At 42.0% G+C, this 16,619-nt stretch overlaps 1 protein-coding gene across 1 annotated transcript in view; it reads right to left on the reverse strand.

Annotated features, from left to right (window-relative positions):
• Positions 1-7,824: 7,824 nt before the first annotated feature.
• Positions 7,825-16,619, reverse strand: part of UQCC1 (ubiquinol-cytochrome c reductase complex assembly factor 1) — a 50,397-nt gene continuing 41,602 nt past the window's right edge. The window contains exons 8-10 of the mRNA XM_074888084.1: positions 13,285-13,362; positions 11,740-11,853; positions 7,825-9,019 (exon numbers count right to left, since the gene is read on the reverse strand). Of these exons, the coding sequence (XP_074744185.1) occupies positions 8,885-9,019; positions 11,740-11,853; positions 13,285-13,362 (327 nt within the window). The 3' untranslated portion in view covers positions 7,825-8,884. The remainder of the gene's footprint in view (positions 9,020-11,739; positions 11,854-13,284; positions 13,363-16,619) is intronic.

Below are 16,619 nucleotides of genomic sequence, written 5' to 3' on the forward strand. Positions count from 1 at the left end.
AGCCTCCCATTCTGGGGGAGGAGCTGGCTTTCCCCAGCTCCCTCACTTAGCTTCCTCAGACACACACCTGATACCTGGTGCTTAGAGTATCCCTTTTGCAAGGGGAGGAAGATCAGCTCTTCAAGCTGCTCCTTCCCCTTCCTTTAACTGATTCATGTACTGCCCTCCCCTTCCCTACCGAGAGGTCCCCACCCTTGGCCAAGCAGGCTCTAACCTGTTTTGTCCCTCATTGTGCTCACAGTGGAAATGCAGATGCTGAAACTTGTTCCTGCTTGAAATTTGTTCCAAATCAAACATGCTTCTCAGTGTCAGTTATAATGAAATACAAATATCCCAAGTGGGTAATCAGACTCGGCCAAGAAACTTATTCATCCCTGAATGATAGCTAATGCTCCTCCTTAGCATTTCTTAGGAGCCCTGGCTCTGCTAGGCTGGCACCCAGCAGAGAAGCCAAAACACCATCTTTTTGATATCACAGGATCACAGTGTTTGTACGAAGTACAGCAGGAACCTCAGCACAGCTCATGTCATGAGACTACACGTCATGCTACAAGAGCAATAGCTCATGTGGTCTTTTAGCATCTCACTGCAAATCCTTCAAGAAAGGGACATTCAAATTTAGGAGTCTGGTGCTCTGTGAATGACAATACTGTCCACATGCTGTGTATTTTGGGATTAGTTAACTCCAGTATCCCAAAAGCATCATGGCACTATTTTTTGAGAAACAATACAGGCGGACATTAATATGCGATCTAAAACGCTGTGTTGGGAACACACCACCCAGAACACAATGCAGTACATGAAAAATTGTGCACAGGAGGCACACAGGAGACGCCAGACTGCAACGCAGACCTCCCCCACCCCATTCAGCTCCCTTACCCTGGAGCTACTAAACTCTGCGGAGGCTAACCAGAGAATGAAGAACTGGCTGGATAGTTGATCTAATCAGCTAGCCTTTTATCTACAAGTTACAAACCCCCTGTAGATTAAATTCATCCAGCCTAAATTAAGTCGTCTAAAAGCTAAATGTCTCCTCTCTAATAATCACTGAGCTATAGTCAATGGAGAGAGAAAGCCATGCCTAAGTGTGAAGCAGCACATTCAGACACTAAATTCTGTATCAGCTGGGATGAATCATGTCCCCAAGGGACTGTCACTCTCCATGAGCTACAGCTGGAGTGGGATGATTAGTTTAGATTATCTGTCTAGTCTAGATCCCTGAAGTCAGAATCAACTCTTACCGGGACTGCGCAAACTGCAAGAACAGAAGCAAAGGTACGCTTAATCCAAAAATTTCAGTTGCCTGCCAAAGCTGTGCTGCAATGCAGCAAGCAGGTGTAGAGCTAGCAGCTGTGGACAATAGATATGGGACAAAATTATAAGAAAGCTGCTGGTATAGAAGTGTTACAGGTGTAAATAAGTGTTAAAGCATCTTAAAAAATAACATAAACTTAAAATGTGAGGTGAACAGCCAAACACAATGTAAGGAAGTTTGGGGAAAAAACAAAGGGAAGGAGCAATAACATGATGGGCCTTTTTCTGGAGCTGCTTTGCCAGGGTGGTAAGGTCACCTTGGTGATAACATAAAAAAGGGTAACATCACCCTACTTTTTGCCTTCCTAAAAGAGGTGAAAAGAGTGTGAATTTTAAAAAAAGTCATCAAATGCATGTTTTCTGCCAGATAAATAACTGCTGCTGATTCTGTAAAGTAAAGGGATTTCCACTGTCTCCGGCTAGTGTTTGGTAACGACCAACTCTCCTCCAGGAATTTCTCATGGACCTCAGCACATGAAAGCACATACCATGTAAAACATCTGCAGCTGAGCTTCTTCAGCTGAGCTGCAGGCTGGCCTTCTTCACTGCTGGTGGGGAGAGGCAGATTTCTAGAGAATCAGTTACCTCAGCCTGCAGCACAGCTGAAGCAGGTCAGAAGAAATGTGCCTAGAAAGTGCTTATCTCTCCACTGAGCAGAAGGAGAACTCAGGCTGCCAGTCAGTGACAGAGGTTTACCATGCAGACATCTAAAATTAGATGAGAGGTATTCTGTCCCTGCTGTCTGGCAAAGAGATAAATGTCTATAATTGGCACACCACAGACTGATTGGCCAATGTAGGATGTGGGAATCACATCGGCCAATTTTTGCCAGCTAAAAGCAAGGACCTTATCTGGAAGTGTTGTCTATGCAGCTTCTGCAATCAGCAGAGGAAAAACAAGGGGAGAACTCCCTCTGGCTAAACACACACACACATCAAGTCCTACTTCCAAGTCAGTGTCCCTAGGCAGCTATACCCTGGCTGATACCTGAGCTCAGTCAGGATCCAAGCATTAGGCAATACTTCATTCTTGTGTCCCACTACAGATGTTTTTGGAGCTCACCAAACACAAACACATCGCCTGGGCTTTCCACAAAATGTACCTGCTGCTTCCTCTTCAAGCAAAAATGGAAGGAGCCTGCCAACTTGTTTCATGATAGTACAGTTCTTGGAGAGCATTCACCTCGGAACACAAGAAGCCAGATTTCCTTCTTTCGCCCTCTCTTTATTTCAGGCTGAAATCCACATCTTCCACCATAAAACATCATGGTGTTCAAACACATTTATCTACAGGCATTTCTGGAAGGTATCTGCATGGCAATGTTCCACTGTGCAGAAATCCCTGGCCAGATGTAAACAACAAGCACAGACTTGAGAGAAGTCCAAATTTTAGTTACTGCACTGAAATCTGTGTCAGCACTGAACTCAACAGACAGAGCAGTGCAAAGTCAAGTCTCCCAGTTGCTTGTCTGAGGTTCCTGACCGTGGCATTACAGGATCATTTTTCCAAATGCAGCAGCAGCACACAAATTCCTTGTTTCATTTTTTCCATTTGTATGTTAAGATTCTTCCAAATCAGGGGCGAGGCAGCTTTGTACCCACTCAGCTGAAGGAGGGCACTGCACACCAGTTGCCAGCTACAGGCCAAATGATCTAACCACTAGTGACGGCAGGGGAGGCAGACAACCCTACCTCCTCCGCTGGCTCCCTGCTCAGTGCCCAGCACACAGGTTCTTTCCAGTTGCCGCTCCAAGGTCCCTACAACCCACGTGCCATGTAGGGAAGCCAATGTGTGGCCATGGAGTCGCTCTGGTGGCCCTTCAAAGTCCAGCCCTGAGCTGCCCGGGGTGCCAATTCACAGCTGTCATGAGAAGGACCACAGTGTCTCTTCCCTAAGCTGCTGCCCTGTACTGAACACGCGAGAAAGCACTTTCAGACACCTCTTCCTTCTCTCCTTCCAAAGGAAATACATAGAAATAGAACTGGGCATTGTAACATCAGTGGGTTCAGTTACCAGCAGGAAGAGGGTACGAAGGGAAGGATGTGGGACAATGAGCAAATCCTCATACGATGCCTGGCTTTGACAGGATGTGGAGCAGCCCATGAGGCTGGCAGGTGGGATGAGGAATGAACGAGCCCAGCTCACTCTTTTAGTCAGTGACGTAATTGTTAATGAAGGCTTTGAATGTGCAAGACTCCTCGCTTCCTAAATAAGCATGAAGGAGCTCTTACCTCCCAGGAGAGCTGCAGTAGCACAGCAACACCAACAGGATCCAGTCTCAGCAACAAGTTGCAGGGTCCTCCTACATGAACATACCTGCACAAGACAGTAAGAACAGGACAGTAGGTATTTCTGGTTCCTGCACTTGTGCGCAGGAAATTGTTTACACTAGTGTGCCCCAGGTCCCTCCAAGCAGATCTACTGCCACAAGACCTAAACTCCCTGGCTGCTCCCAGCACATCACATCTGGAGCAGACATTGAAATGCAACAGCAGAAGGTGGAATCCTGCTCATGTGAGCTCCTGCTCTGCATTCCCAGTGGAAGGACGAGGCCCAAACATCTGTCCCACAAATGAGCAGAGCAAGCTGTTGAGCAGGTTGAATGACTGTAAGCAAAACAAGTACTCCCTCAACATGTTCAGCAACTTCAGGAAGAACACATGTAGAATGCACAGGACAGCCACAAACACCTGAAGAAGGGCCAGCGGTAAAGAAACCCTCACCAGAGGGGTCTGGGAAGGGTTGTGAGTCTATGGATATGTAATTGCCCCATGACAGTGCAGGAGGCCAGGCTGCCCACAGCACCAGTGGGTGATACTCCCTTTGCAGGCAGAGAAGAGAGGTGGATACTACACAAGCACAGCACAATTGCCTAAGCAGCAGAGCCTACCACTCACTCATGTTGAGCCTCAGGGTCTTTCCTATGTCCTTGCCAACTTTCCCAGGCTCCTGTGTAAGTTTCTGTCCTTTCCTTGACTTCTCAGAGCTTCAAGAAAAGACAGATAGCACTGAGGGCCAGGCTGTGCAGACACAGTATGTCCAAAAGATGGAGATATTGCTCCCTAAGGCATGCCGCAGAGTGGGAGAAGTACCATCACCCAGACTGCTGGAAGAAGTGTTAATCTAGCCTTAGGACACCAAAGGCCCAGTCAAGCCCGATACAGCACTGTTCAGCAGAAAGAACGCGGCACAGGTTTATCACAGTCTCTTGTAGAGAAAAGAGCAAAAAAGTCTTGATCAGCATTTGTTATGCAGGAAGAAAACAGAGATCAGAAAAGCACAGCAAATGTGAAGATGCAGTTGGGGAGGGGAGGGATCTACCAAGAAATTAGCTGCCACCAGCATCATCCAAAAAAACCCCATGTACTACGCTAAGACCACAACCAAGCATCTGCACTGGGGCCTGAGAAACCGTAGAGCTTCACACCAGATGACCGCTGTATTTGTGGCACAACTCTATTAGCAGAAGAGTTAGAAAGACACTCGGTAATTCCTGGGTATTAATGTAAACATTTGCGACTCCCAACACTGGTATTTCCATCTTCCTGGAAGAAAGCACGCACAGTACAGTTTTGGAGCTCAAGATGGGCAATGAATTGCTCAGCATACCTGTAGAGGGGATCAACAAACTTCTCCAAAACACTTCTCAAGCAGTACTTCAGCACATCCCTGGGATGCAGACAACCTTTGCTACACACTCAGGATTAAACTGGTCCCACAGAAATGCTACAAGTAGACTGCACCAAGTCTATGTTGGTTTGATTTCTGAAGGAAGACCTCCTTTGGCAGGGTTTTGGAAGTAGGAGAGTGTGGAAAAATATGAGAGTGGATCACAGGGTATGGTACAGCTCTCACTGCTCCTCAAAGTGCTGTCATGCAGCAGCACACATCACAGGGACCATGCTTGCAGAACCCATCACCATCGCCTCCCAGCTGATGCTTTCCCTCCCATGGCCTTGCTATTCTTCATCTACTCTACATTCATCTAATTTAAAGCTCTGGTGGAAAAATTTGCGTTTACTCAGTCTCCAGCTTCTGCTTACCTTATCTCCAAGCCAAAGGCAGGGTAAGTGAGACAGGTCAGTAGTTAAGTCCAACTGCTATATCAGGAGCAGCAATTCTGACCCGAAGGCTTGGTGTGGCAGAAGCATGACTAAAGACTTCACTTTGTGGAAGGCGAGGATAGAGTCAGAAATCTGGGAAGTGGTAACTGCACTTTAACAGGGCTTAGGCACCTGGACAGTACAGGAAATGTGGAGATCACCAAGGATGCCTGTGCTCTTAGCACTTTAGCTGTTTAAAGAAGCAGGAGAAAACTGTTAGATATAAATATCAAAAGGCAGTGTGAACACAGAAGCTGACATGACACAGGAAACATTTAATCACCTAAAATACAGAGTCAGCATCGAAGGGTATCAGATGACTCCTCCCCCACTCCAAAATGTTTCAGTCTGAAGCAAGAGACTTCCCAAGTTTGACCCTGTGGGCAAAACATGCACCTACTTTCCCACTGGTGCAAAACAGCAGAGAAGGAAGGGAAGACATTGAGCATTGGCCCTTCTTTTCTGCTTACAGAAAGAAGAAAGGCAGGATCTAGCTGAAATGATGAGTGCTTCCTACAGGCTCAGGTCTCTTGATTTGAAGACACCTGGGAAAGTTGGGGGAACAAGTCCTTTGGAATAATAAGCAATGTCCAAATTCCATATATGAGCTAGGAGATCAGGTTGGATGATAAAGTGCTCAACACAGCTCATTCCAGAAGAAATGTGCATACATATATTCACTTAAAATATAGTAAGTGTCCCCAAGCCCATGCTCTGAGACCACTGTCAAAAAACCCAGCAGCATAAACAAAGAACTGTCCATAAGCAAAACACCGTCAGTCATTCCCTCTGCAAAACCTCGAAGATGGGAAAAGATGGGCTTTACAATGTTTGGTGAAAAACCCTGCATTCTGCTGCACTTGAAGCAGTACTGTACATAGGCATCACTTTTAACAGCTAACCATTGCTGCTGCAATGCCTGTAAGGTGCAGATTTTGCTACTGGAAATGTATTCTCAGGGACTCCAAATACTGGATGTAAAGATGTCTTTATGTAAGATACTGGCTATGGCAGCCACCTCTCAAGAGTAAGAGGGGTCATATTCTACATCCATATCCTGTCTCCAAGTAACTAATGGCTGGGAAGCAACGTCTTCTCTTGTCCTGTGTAGCCTCCAGTGTATTTTTCCTCTCTAACAGATTACCCTTTCAATTCATAGACAGTTTCTGCCTTATTCTCTTAACAGGCAACAAACTTCTGTCCAAAACACACCCTGACTGCTGGCTCAGCTCGGTAACAGCGGGGTGGTTGAAGGCATTTTATGGAACAAGCAGAGAGCCATGATTATAGGTCTTTATTCTCATATTAATAAAAAGTGCAAAAGCAGATGCCAATGACCACAATCTGGCACCAGCATGATTTCTGGAGCCTCCTGCCCATAAACATAGGAAAGGGTTCAATTTTGAACACATGGCTGCCCCATATTCAGAGTACAAAAGGCATTGTCATCTCCGGACTAGTGGTCCCATGAATTCTACTGGCTTCACAGCATCAGCACCACAGACACTACACGATCTCTGACCTGTATGCAGCACCAGGTTGGATGGTGGTGTACTCAGTCCTGTGTTCCCATGGCATGGATAACATGAGTCCAGGTTTAAATTACATAGCAGGAAAGGGGTTAAAGTTTAAATGACTGTTTTGTATATGAATTAATGTATGTAGCTTTGAGCCAAAATATCTACCATTAATTTTTCCACCTATTTCAGGAGCAGTAAGATACACAAAGTAAAGTTTATTTTGGTACTTGGTATACTTCACTCTCATTAAAAATAAATTAATCAGCAAATTCCTACACAGCTCAGCCTTCTTTTATGTAAATACAACCCAGCTGTAATGAATTACAAGGTGTTATTATCTCACACACACTGTATAATACTTCACACATAAGAGGTTTCTCTGCTTAGCTCAGCTTTCAACAAAAGCATCTTAAATAAACTGCAAGCAAGTTGTTTGGTCTGTAATGTTTTCACAGAGAAGGGATACACCTCACACATAGAGGGTTTCTTTACATGACTCATTTTATAACAAGTTAAACTGAGGAAGTTCGCCTTGGAAAAAAAATAACAAAATGCCTTTTTTATACACAGAAGGCTCCCTAAGAGAAGATTAAACAAAAAAAATGCAAGCCAGTGTTTGGGAGCCTATATTCTGCATCCCACTGCTCTTTACACAGAGAAGGGATGTCAAATACTCCTCAAAACACACAACGTGAAAAAAGCAACTTCAGAAGGAAGAATAGTCACAGCCAGGCAGTCACACTTTCACCAGATTAAGGATTAATTTCACAAATTAAGGGTTATTACCTTTGACTTTTGTTTAATAGTTTTATTAGGAATAAATCCTGATATTATAGGGCTTATTCTTATCAAAAGCGCACATGGCACAGAAAACACACACACATCAGTTTTACCCAGACTGACATTTATTATTGACTAGGATTTTAGACAGGAGAAAAATGAAAACTGTTTTTGTCACTGACCTGGAAATAGCCTGGTGAACCATCCACCTACACAGTACACCTCAGCCTCTGCTTATTTAATCAGTGGAGCTCTTGCTTCTGTAATTACTATGTTGGCGTAATTTGCCTGCACAGCCATATAAAGTTTTCACTGGGGTTGATAGGTCTTATTAAAAAACCCTGGACCACTGCTTTGGGGGATGGAGGATAGCATAGTCCTGTTCCACTAAGAGCCATGGATAGAAACAGAGATGTTCTTTTCATAAATAAATTCTTAGACCACAACTCTAAAAAGAATATGGAAATATCAGCAAGGCAGACTGAAATACCAAGTACTCTGAGGCAGCTTTTAGTGACAGTCCAGACACATTTTTGAGTTTATTCTCATTAGGATGGCTAGAGTCATAGAGGATTACTGGGGACTGCACATTATTCTTTGCATCCTCCTATCCTGTGCAACAGAGCAGAGAGCTCCTAAAAAGGATTTTCACAGAAAACCCTTCAGAATCTGTTAAAGCAATTCTTAACTCCACTAAAGCAAAAATGGACCATTCCATCTTGGTATCAGGCTTTTAAAATACATTAACATCTAATATGCAAAGCTCAGATTTGCATTCACAACCATTCAGTGAGCGAGGAACACCGTTGTGTCTCTATGTAGCAGCTCTCCAAACAAGGCAAAGGACAGAAATGTCTTCTTGAGATAACTCTAAGTCACGGTAAAATATCTGCTTTTCTAAAGACAGAAGGCAGGTCTTTCAATTTGTCAGCAGGGATCACTCAGTGCCATAAAAAGGACAGAGGTTCTCAAACAAACTAGAATTTATTCAGAAGAGTATGGCTGTCCAGTTTGCTACTGAGGCGCCACAGATAGGATACCTCATTAAATATTTTCTTTTCAACAGCAGTTTCCTTCCTGACCTCACAGCCTCACCCCAGTTCAATTTCAGGCTTGCTTCCCCAAGCTGATCTGACAAATTGATAGAAATGTCAGGCGCTGGCACTCTCAGAGTCCTTCGTCATTGTAAACAGGGGAAAGGGGCTTGAGGATGCTGCGGGCGTTGCTCTCCACGAGCGGCCGCCAGCTCACCTCACCCGTCAGCAGTAGGTCCTCCCCACTCAGCGCGTCCAGGTGCTGCACCTGCAAGGACAGGGCGTTAGTGCAAGGTGTCCCATCACCCGTTCAGGTTCCTCAAGAGCTACGCAAACATGTCACTGTCCAGAAAGCAAGCAGAACGGGGAGATTTTAGCGTACTTTGCCATTTGTGTGAGGTAGACCTAAAAAGATAATTTAGGACTGCTTAAGTGGCATGGAAAGGCCAGGAGATAAGTATCTGCAGATCCACTGGAGGTAACTGCGTAAGGTCTTCTACTGACACCTTAGCTAATGCTTCCTCAGAACGTGTGGCAACAAGACAAAGAAGAGCCACACAAAGCTAACATGAGTCAATTTATCTTCCCAGCAGTTAATTCAGATGACACACTGCTAGTATCATCATCTACATGGAGTGCTCTCATAGAAGTGGTTTCACGTAGACCAAGGCTTTTCACTACGGAAAAAGAGCCTGAGCAGCAGGGAACACCTGAGATTTATAATATAAAAGCACATGAGCTGGAGGGGGTGAATATGGAATGAATGCTCATTTTCACAATGCAAGAAACACTTGGGATCAAATGAAATTTTAAGGTGCAATGTAAGCAAAATAAAAACCTCTTGTCACACAACATCGGGTTAAGTTGCTGCCACAGGACACTGTAATGGTGGGGGGAGGTTGCGGTGGGGAAAGAAAAAAAAGAAAAAAAGTCCATCAAGGGTCAGTAAAAGACAAAACCACCATTTCTGACTCAGGAGGTCTGTGAATGCACATTGCTAGGAGTCTTGACCAGGGAAATAGTACACATGCTTGCCCTGTTTCTATATTCTTCTCTGGCATTCATTGTTAAAAGGCAGGATCAGCAAGAAATTGTGGGAAAGACCTGTACACAATGCTTACTGGAAACAAAAGATAATTGGACAAGGAATTTCTCAACAGGGGAAGGAATACACCAATGACCACGGAGGGTTAGACTGAAGAGCCACCTAAGCACAATATCCTGTTGCTGACAGTCACCATCAGCAGATTTCCCAGGAGGAGTTGCGTACAACGTGTGCATACAATGTTATCTTCCTTTTTTATTTTCCCTCCCTCTCAAAATCTGTTAGTTCAGGGATTTTGAACCCGAAGTGGTTGCTGTGGATTTCATAGCCCTGGACAGACTTCTCTTCCATAAACCTTGCCAGTGGCTTTGAAACCCATGTGCAGTTGTGGCATCCCAAACAACCTGCAGCAATGTTATGTCCCCACAGCCTTTTCTTGCTCACCTTTCATACGCCTTCAAGATTTTCCAGAGCTGTCTCATATTCTTTCTCAGCTGTTTTTCAGGCAGAGGATCCTACTCATTGCTAATAAAGGAGCTGTTTCATGTCACCCTTACCGCTCTTCTCTGAGGCTTCTTCAGTTCAGTTTTTAATCTTTCTTGAGGGTCGGAACCCAAACCATACACATTATTCAAGATCACAAGGGTAGCATGAATTTAAAAAGTGGCACGACAATGCTATTTTATTCTCTGTTTCCTTCCTTAGTAGTTCTAAGCATTTGTTTTACTTTTTTTAAACACCACAGAGTGCTGAGCTGACATTTTGATAATGCAATTATAATCTCAGGGACTCATTCCTGTATGGTAACAGACAGTTTAGAGCTCATCAATGTCTACGTAAAGCGGGACTGTTTTTTGCAAATGCACCACTGTAGAGTTGACTACAGGAATGACCTGTCTTCACAGAAGCTGTGATGATTCTTACCCAACGTGCCACATTTATCTGTGTGATCACTGTTTCCTATTCAACTGCCGATAGATTCTGTCCTATCCTTTGCTTGAATATACAGAAGTGCAACACTTGGCAGCAAATTGTCCCAAATTACATACTTTTTATACGTACTTGCTCCCTGTCAATCTTCAGTTTTAAACTTTCCTTCAGCCTCACTTATGGTAAGCATCAGCAACCTTACACATTAAATTAAGTCTGTCCCTCCTGATAAGCCTTCTAGCATTCCAAAAGTGTCCTCGGCCCCTTAAAGTTCAGCCCTTTACTTCCCAGACCATTTTCTCAGACACACCTGAAATACCATCTCTCCAAATCTCTATCTGGTCCTGAATACAGTATTGGAAACATTACATAAAATGCTCTTGAGGAGGTTCTGGTCTTCAACTCCCTGTCCAACAGCTTATACTCTTCCTCCAGAACCTCTCTCACCCCTCTTCTGTCTTTGGTACCCGCCTGGCGTATATCCTACCAACATTTCCTAGAAACCTGGTTCACAAACCTCCTAAGGGTTGAGAAGACAAACACTACTTAGTATTGTTTCCTCCAGGTAATAACTGAAAGAAACAGAAATAATTCTGGAAAACAAAACCTTTTACTTGTTTCCCACAAAGATCATTGGGAGACTTTCAAGCTCTGTGTGCTAGTTCATTATGAAGAGGATCCCAACTCCCCAACATCAATTGTAATTCCACAACAAGTTGCAGCCCACTTCTGACACATTTTGTGAAGCCCCTCCACAGCATAGGTTCAGAAAAAGATGAGCAGGATTGCTTTCAATATTCTGTGAACTTCTCTGCAGCCATTTTTCATCAAACTGCGTTAAATATCAGACAGTTTTTATATTTTTGCCTTTTCCCCCCTAAAAATAATCACTGAATATAAAAATCAGTTATATTTATGAGAACTGAGCTACATAGTATGCAAGCAATAAAAATAAATATTTAATATTCTAAACAAGAGAACGAAGAGAATTCACACCATGAGCTGTAGTGTACCTGTTTGCGTACGTATTCTACAAGTAACTCCAAATGTCGAGGGTCCTCACAGTTCTTGTTAAAAAGGTTTCTCCAAAGAGCTGCTGCCAGAACATGATCATCAGACAAGATTCCCTAAAGGAAGTACAGAAGGGATTAAAAATTGCACGTGAAGAGGGTCTGAACACAAGACAACATGTTACTCTACTTGGCAACTGACAATATCAGCTGTCTCAAAGCCCACAGCTGGTATGGACTGTACATATGAAAAGGCATCAACATCACTCTTTCCCAAAACGGAAGAACAACCCTGGCCTTCATTTACAGAGCAGCCTGTAACAAATATTCTGGCAAGTTAACTTGGAGGAAAAAAAATGCGTCAGGGTATTCCTAATATAGGAGTCGATAATTACATTTCTACGTTATGAAATATTTACCATAAAAATTCTGGCCTTACAGAGAAGACAGCATCACCTCACAGAACTGTGTGAAGCCCATGACACTTGGAAAAGAAAAATTAAAGGATGTTGAATACAATGCTGCAGAAACATAGTCAGGACTTTGCTATTTTGCTTTGCTTTTCTATTTTTCATTCTAAATGAGAAAGAGAGAACTCCTCCTCATCAAGAACTATCTAGATATTTCCAGTTAAATCTAATATTAAATTTGGCTTATACAAGAATCACATCCACGAGTGCTTTTTGTCTAAATTCTCTCCCACTTTTATTGTCTTTCCAGATTATGTGGTGTTATGACCGTAGTCTCATAACTCTTGTCTTCTGCTGACACATTTGCCAAAGGCAAGAGAGATTTTAAAATATTCAGTTAAAAATAAAAAAGGTCAACATTTGTCTTTAATTTAACTAGTCATTTTGTTTCCAAAAAGAGCGTCAACAAAAAGAGAAAAGAAAAAAAGACAGACACAGGCAGACATAGCCTGGCTGTACTTAAAACTAGATTACAGACTTGCATGCATAACATTGTCCACAACTCTATGAAGTTTACATTTACAAGATATTAATAATGCAAATCACCATGCAAAAAATACTATCACCATGTGAAAGAGCAACACCCACTAGAGCAAAAAAATAACTACTAAAAGAGATGATGCAATTATATTTTCTTCTTGAAAGTCCTGCAGGCACTTGTGCACAGTGGTGCTTTTGCCTCCCCATATTATTAGATACTTCCTATAAATACCCTCTCACGTAGACTCCCTATAAATAAATACTCTCTTCGCTTTCAAACTATAGCTGAGCACAATGGGATTCAGAGGGACAAAATGATTTATTGATGGTCAAGTAGTGATGGTGAAGTAGTACAAAGAACATCCCTCCTTCCGTGTCTCATGGTTTAAATCAATATTCTGTGTGCTTGCTTTCTTCTTAAAAGCATGTTAATTCAAGGCATAACATGATTGCAATAACTAAGAAGTCTGCTTCCATAATGTAACATTTCTCCAAGGATATGTACGGCAAATGTTTTACCCATCTGGAGTATTCTGTGTTCATGATTTAGATCGTCTACTTGTTCTTGCACATCATCCTCTGAAAACATCCTTCTTACCTCATCATATCCAAATAGAGCTGCATAGAAATTTTCTACCATAGTTCTTAAATCTTCCTTTAGAACAACAGAATTAATCTGAAAAATAAACCAGAAAACCATCTGTACAGGCTCTGAAAGGAGGTGATGAGAAAATATTATCAGTTTCACTGAGTAGGCAAAGAAGAAACAGTGCCTTGGCCCACACAGCTTAGGATTTGGCTGTAAGAGATGATGTTAATGCAATCACAGATTTTAGAACAACATGCAATACAGCTCTGTTAATTCTGTACACAAATGGAAGCCAGTGTTACTCAGAATATATGAATGGCAGAAAAATCCTCAGTCAACAGCACAGACATACAGGCATATAAGCAGAGAAAAAATGCAGCTGGGGAAAGAGTGAAGGCAAGGCTGTCCTTTCAGTGGCAGCATAGGCTAAGATAACGAAGACTCCTCTGTATTTTAATTAATAAGTAGGTTTTCCAGATTCATTCATACAGGTCTTTTAGACACTTGGAGGTTTTCAAGGTTTTTTTCTAAAGCATGGACTGTAGAGCTAGATGTGCTATTACAGTAAAAGCACTGCAATGCTAAAGATAGAGGCACCATCCCTACCACTACTCCTTACTTACTTATCAATATTGACCTTCTCCTTCAGGAATCACATGAATTCTGTTTCTACAGCATCTCACTAGAAGCTCAGACTTACTAGTTTTTGACTACGACTAAATTTCTTTCAGAGTTTGTGATGATCCAGCTACCTCCTCCCATGCTTATAAGCGCGACTCAGTCCAAGTTCCACACTGACTGTTAACTAAATGTAACAGTTACTTAAGTATTTGCTGGTTTGGCCTAAGCTACCTGTTGCTTGCAGAACTGACCCCATGTCAGCTTAAGACAGAACCAAAAGAGATCAACTGCTAGATCCAGAGTGATGGCTGAAATACCCTGCATGCATCTCCCTCATACAAACGGTCTATTCCTTTTGCCTGTACTTTTTACTTCTATCGAACAAAATAATTCAATGACCAGTTCCTCTCCTGAGGGCTAAGCTACACTTCAATTGGTAAAGCTTTTTCTTTGGATTGACTCTCATGAGAGATCTAAGAGATACCAAGCATTTCTTTTCTACAGATCTCACATATGACATAAGTATATATGACAAGGATAATTGTCTTCGTACCCACATACTCGCAGAACACTTAGCTATGAGACTGTATCTTGGAGACAGGTTTTACAAAAAAGAAACTGCCAACAGGAATACAGGGCAGGACATCAGTTCTGCTACAGAATAACCACTGCTGTCTTTGATGTGCAGCTTATCACACTTATGACAGTGTGAACCACATGTCCTAAATACTTTCTTAGTATCCTTAAAAGTATTCACCTTGGCAATTATGCAACAGCTTTTCTAACAAAATATGAATTAGTTTTTGCTACACTAGCAAATCTCCAGTTCAAATATCCTTCCATTAAACCACTATCTTTTTTCATCTGTTGATTTTTATAGAAATGCATACAGTGCAAACACAAGGAAAATTCCTTTTATGTCAGTTACTCATATTTTCCCATTAATATAAACTATTAAAATTCATGCAGATATTTTATAGGCTATCAAGATTTGGAGACTGGTTATTACTGAATGTTTAAAAAAAGAACTAAACATAAGAAATCAGAGGGTTAAATGATGACTGCAACTTCTGTAATGACTTAATTAAATTTTTATTGAGTACATAAACTATGATGTCATTTCTACCCAACCATGCTCAAACTTTCTATGCATGTCAGAGATCGTGGTTTTTCTCAATAGAACATACTTCTAAATAAGCTGCACTTCTACAGCTCTAATAAGGGGGAGCAGGTCTCATGTAACACACTCAATAAATTATCCTTCCATTTTAAACAAACAAATTCCATGAGTTATTATATATTTGCCACGCACTTTTTATGACATAATAAAAATGTTACCTCAAGGATTACTTAACACATACTACAAATGTTACAGCAGGCAACTGCAAGGGGCAAAGAAAACAAATAGTCCCATTACAGAGACAAGTCCTGGACTATACATCCCTAGGGACACAGCTTTCTATACTAAAAACAAAGAGCAGCAGCTTTAAGTTAGCAAGAAATAGATTGATGAGGGAGATAACCAAGTTAAACAAACATGGCAATAAATACATCTTAAAAGACAAACAGTTTAAAATATAAAATATGACTTTGGGGATGGAGCAGTATCTCAGGCAATAAAATTACATTTAAAGCAATATTGCAGTTTCTGAAGAATACAACTGGCATTAGTTAAGTACAAATGTTGCAGGAAGAAAATCCTTCTTTATAAGACAAGAAAAATGAGTAAATCCAAATCAGCGTTTGTTGGAAACGCTTCCTCTTTTTATGCTTGTACATGTTCTTACCACTGGCAAGTTTCATGATCTAGTTGGTCATGATTCTGCTGACTCTTCCACAGTTTGTTATTAAGAAGAAAAACTGCTAGACAATTCCAAGTGAGTAATTGCTAATAACAAGAAAAAAATCAGTAACATCTGGAGCTCTTCTAGGGACTTAGCCCCTTTGCCTTCTTTGGAACAACCCATTGCAGAGCTGTCACCAGAATAAATTTATATACCACCGCCTAAAATGACACACAGAACTATCTTAGTTCAAAACAAGGAATAAATCTTTGGTACATCTCTCACATTTACAAGACCTTTAAAAAAAAGAAACTTACAGCTAACATACCTTCCTGCTACATGTCACAGCTTCTCATTGAAACACTCCACGATCCCACATTCTGCCTGCAAGACAACTACAGCCTATGACTACTGCATTTTCATTATTATATTGCCATAAGAAACCTCATCTTCAGCCTCAACGAGTTCAATATGCATCATTCAACAGCCAACTGTGAGGCTTACTGCTATATCCAACAATTTACAATATCATGTTAAGGTTTTGTATTCTAACAAAATTTCTAGGAAAGTAAGAGCACACTACTTCATTGTATGTGCTAGACATGTATGAAAATATCTTATGTATGGGCAGTTTTTAAAGTGAAAGCTGCTATAGGATTAATCCACATTAATGTCTTTTGTTGGAATGAGAGCATTCTTTTGTAACGGATCTCCTCCTGATCCCCACTCACCATGCTTTGGTTTACACTGCAGAGAAGTCTCAGCATGCACAACCTGGAAAATGTTCTCTCATGCCCTCTACCTGCTAAGAGACATTCAGCCCACGGGATCGGCCTAGAACCAGCACAAGGTAAAGATCATCCCCGTGGAACAGGGATGCTGGATCGTCAACTGTTTCACTCCACAAATGTGCTCCTGTCAGATCACACTACATGCTAG

The sequence above is a fragment of the Strix uralensis genome, chromosome 18, assembly GCF_047716275.1.
Source record: "Strix uralensis isolate ZFMK-TIS-50842 chromosome 18, bStrUra1, whole genome shotgun sequence".
Taxonomy (NCBI): Eukaryota; Metazoa; Chordata; class Aves; order Strigiformes; family Strigidae; genus Strix; species Strix uralensis.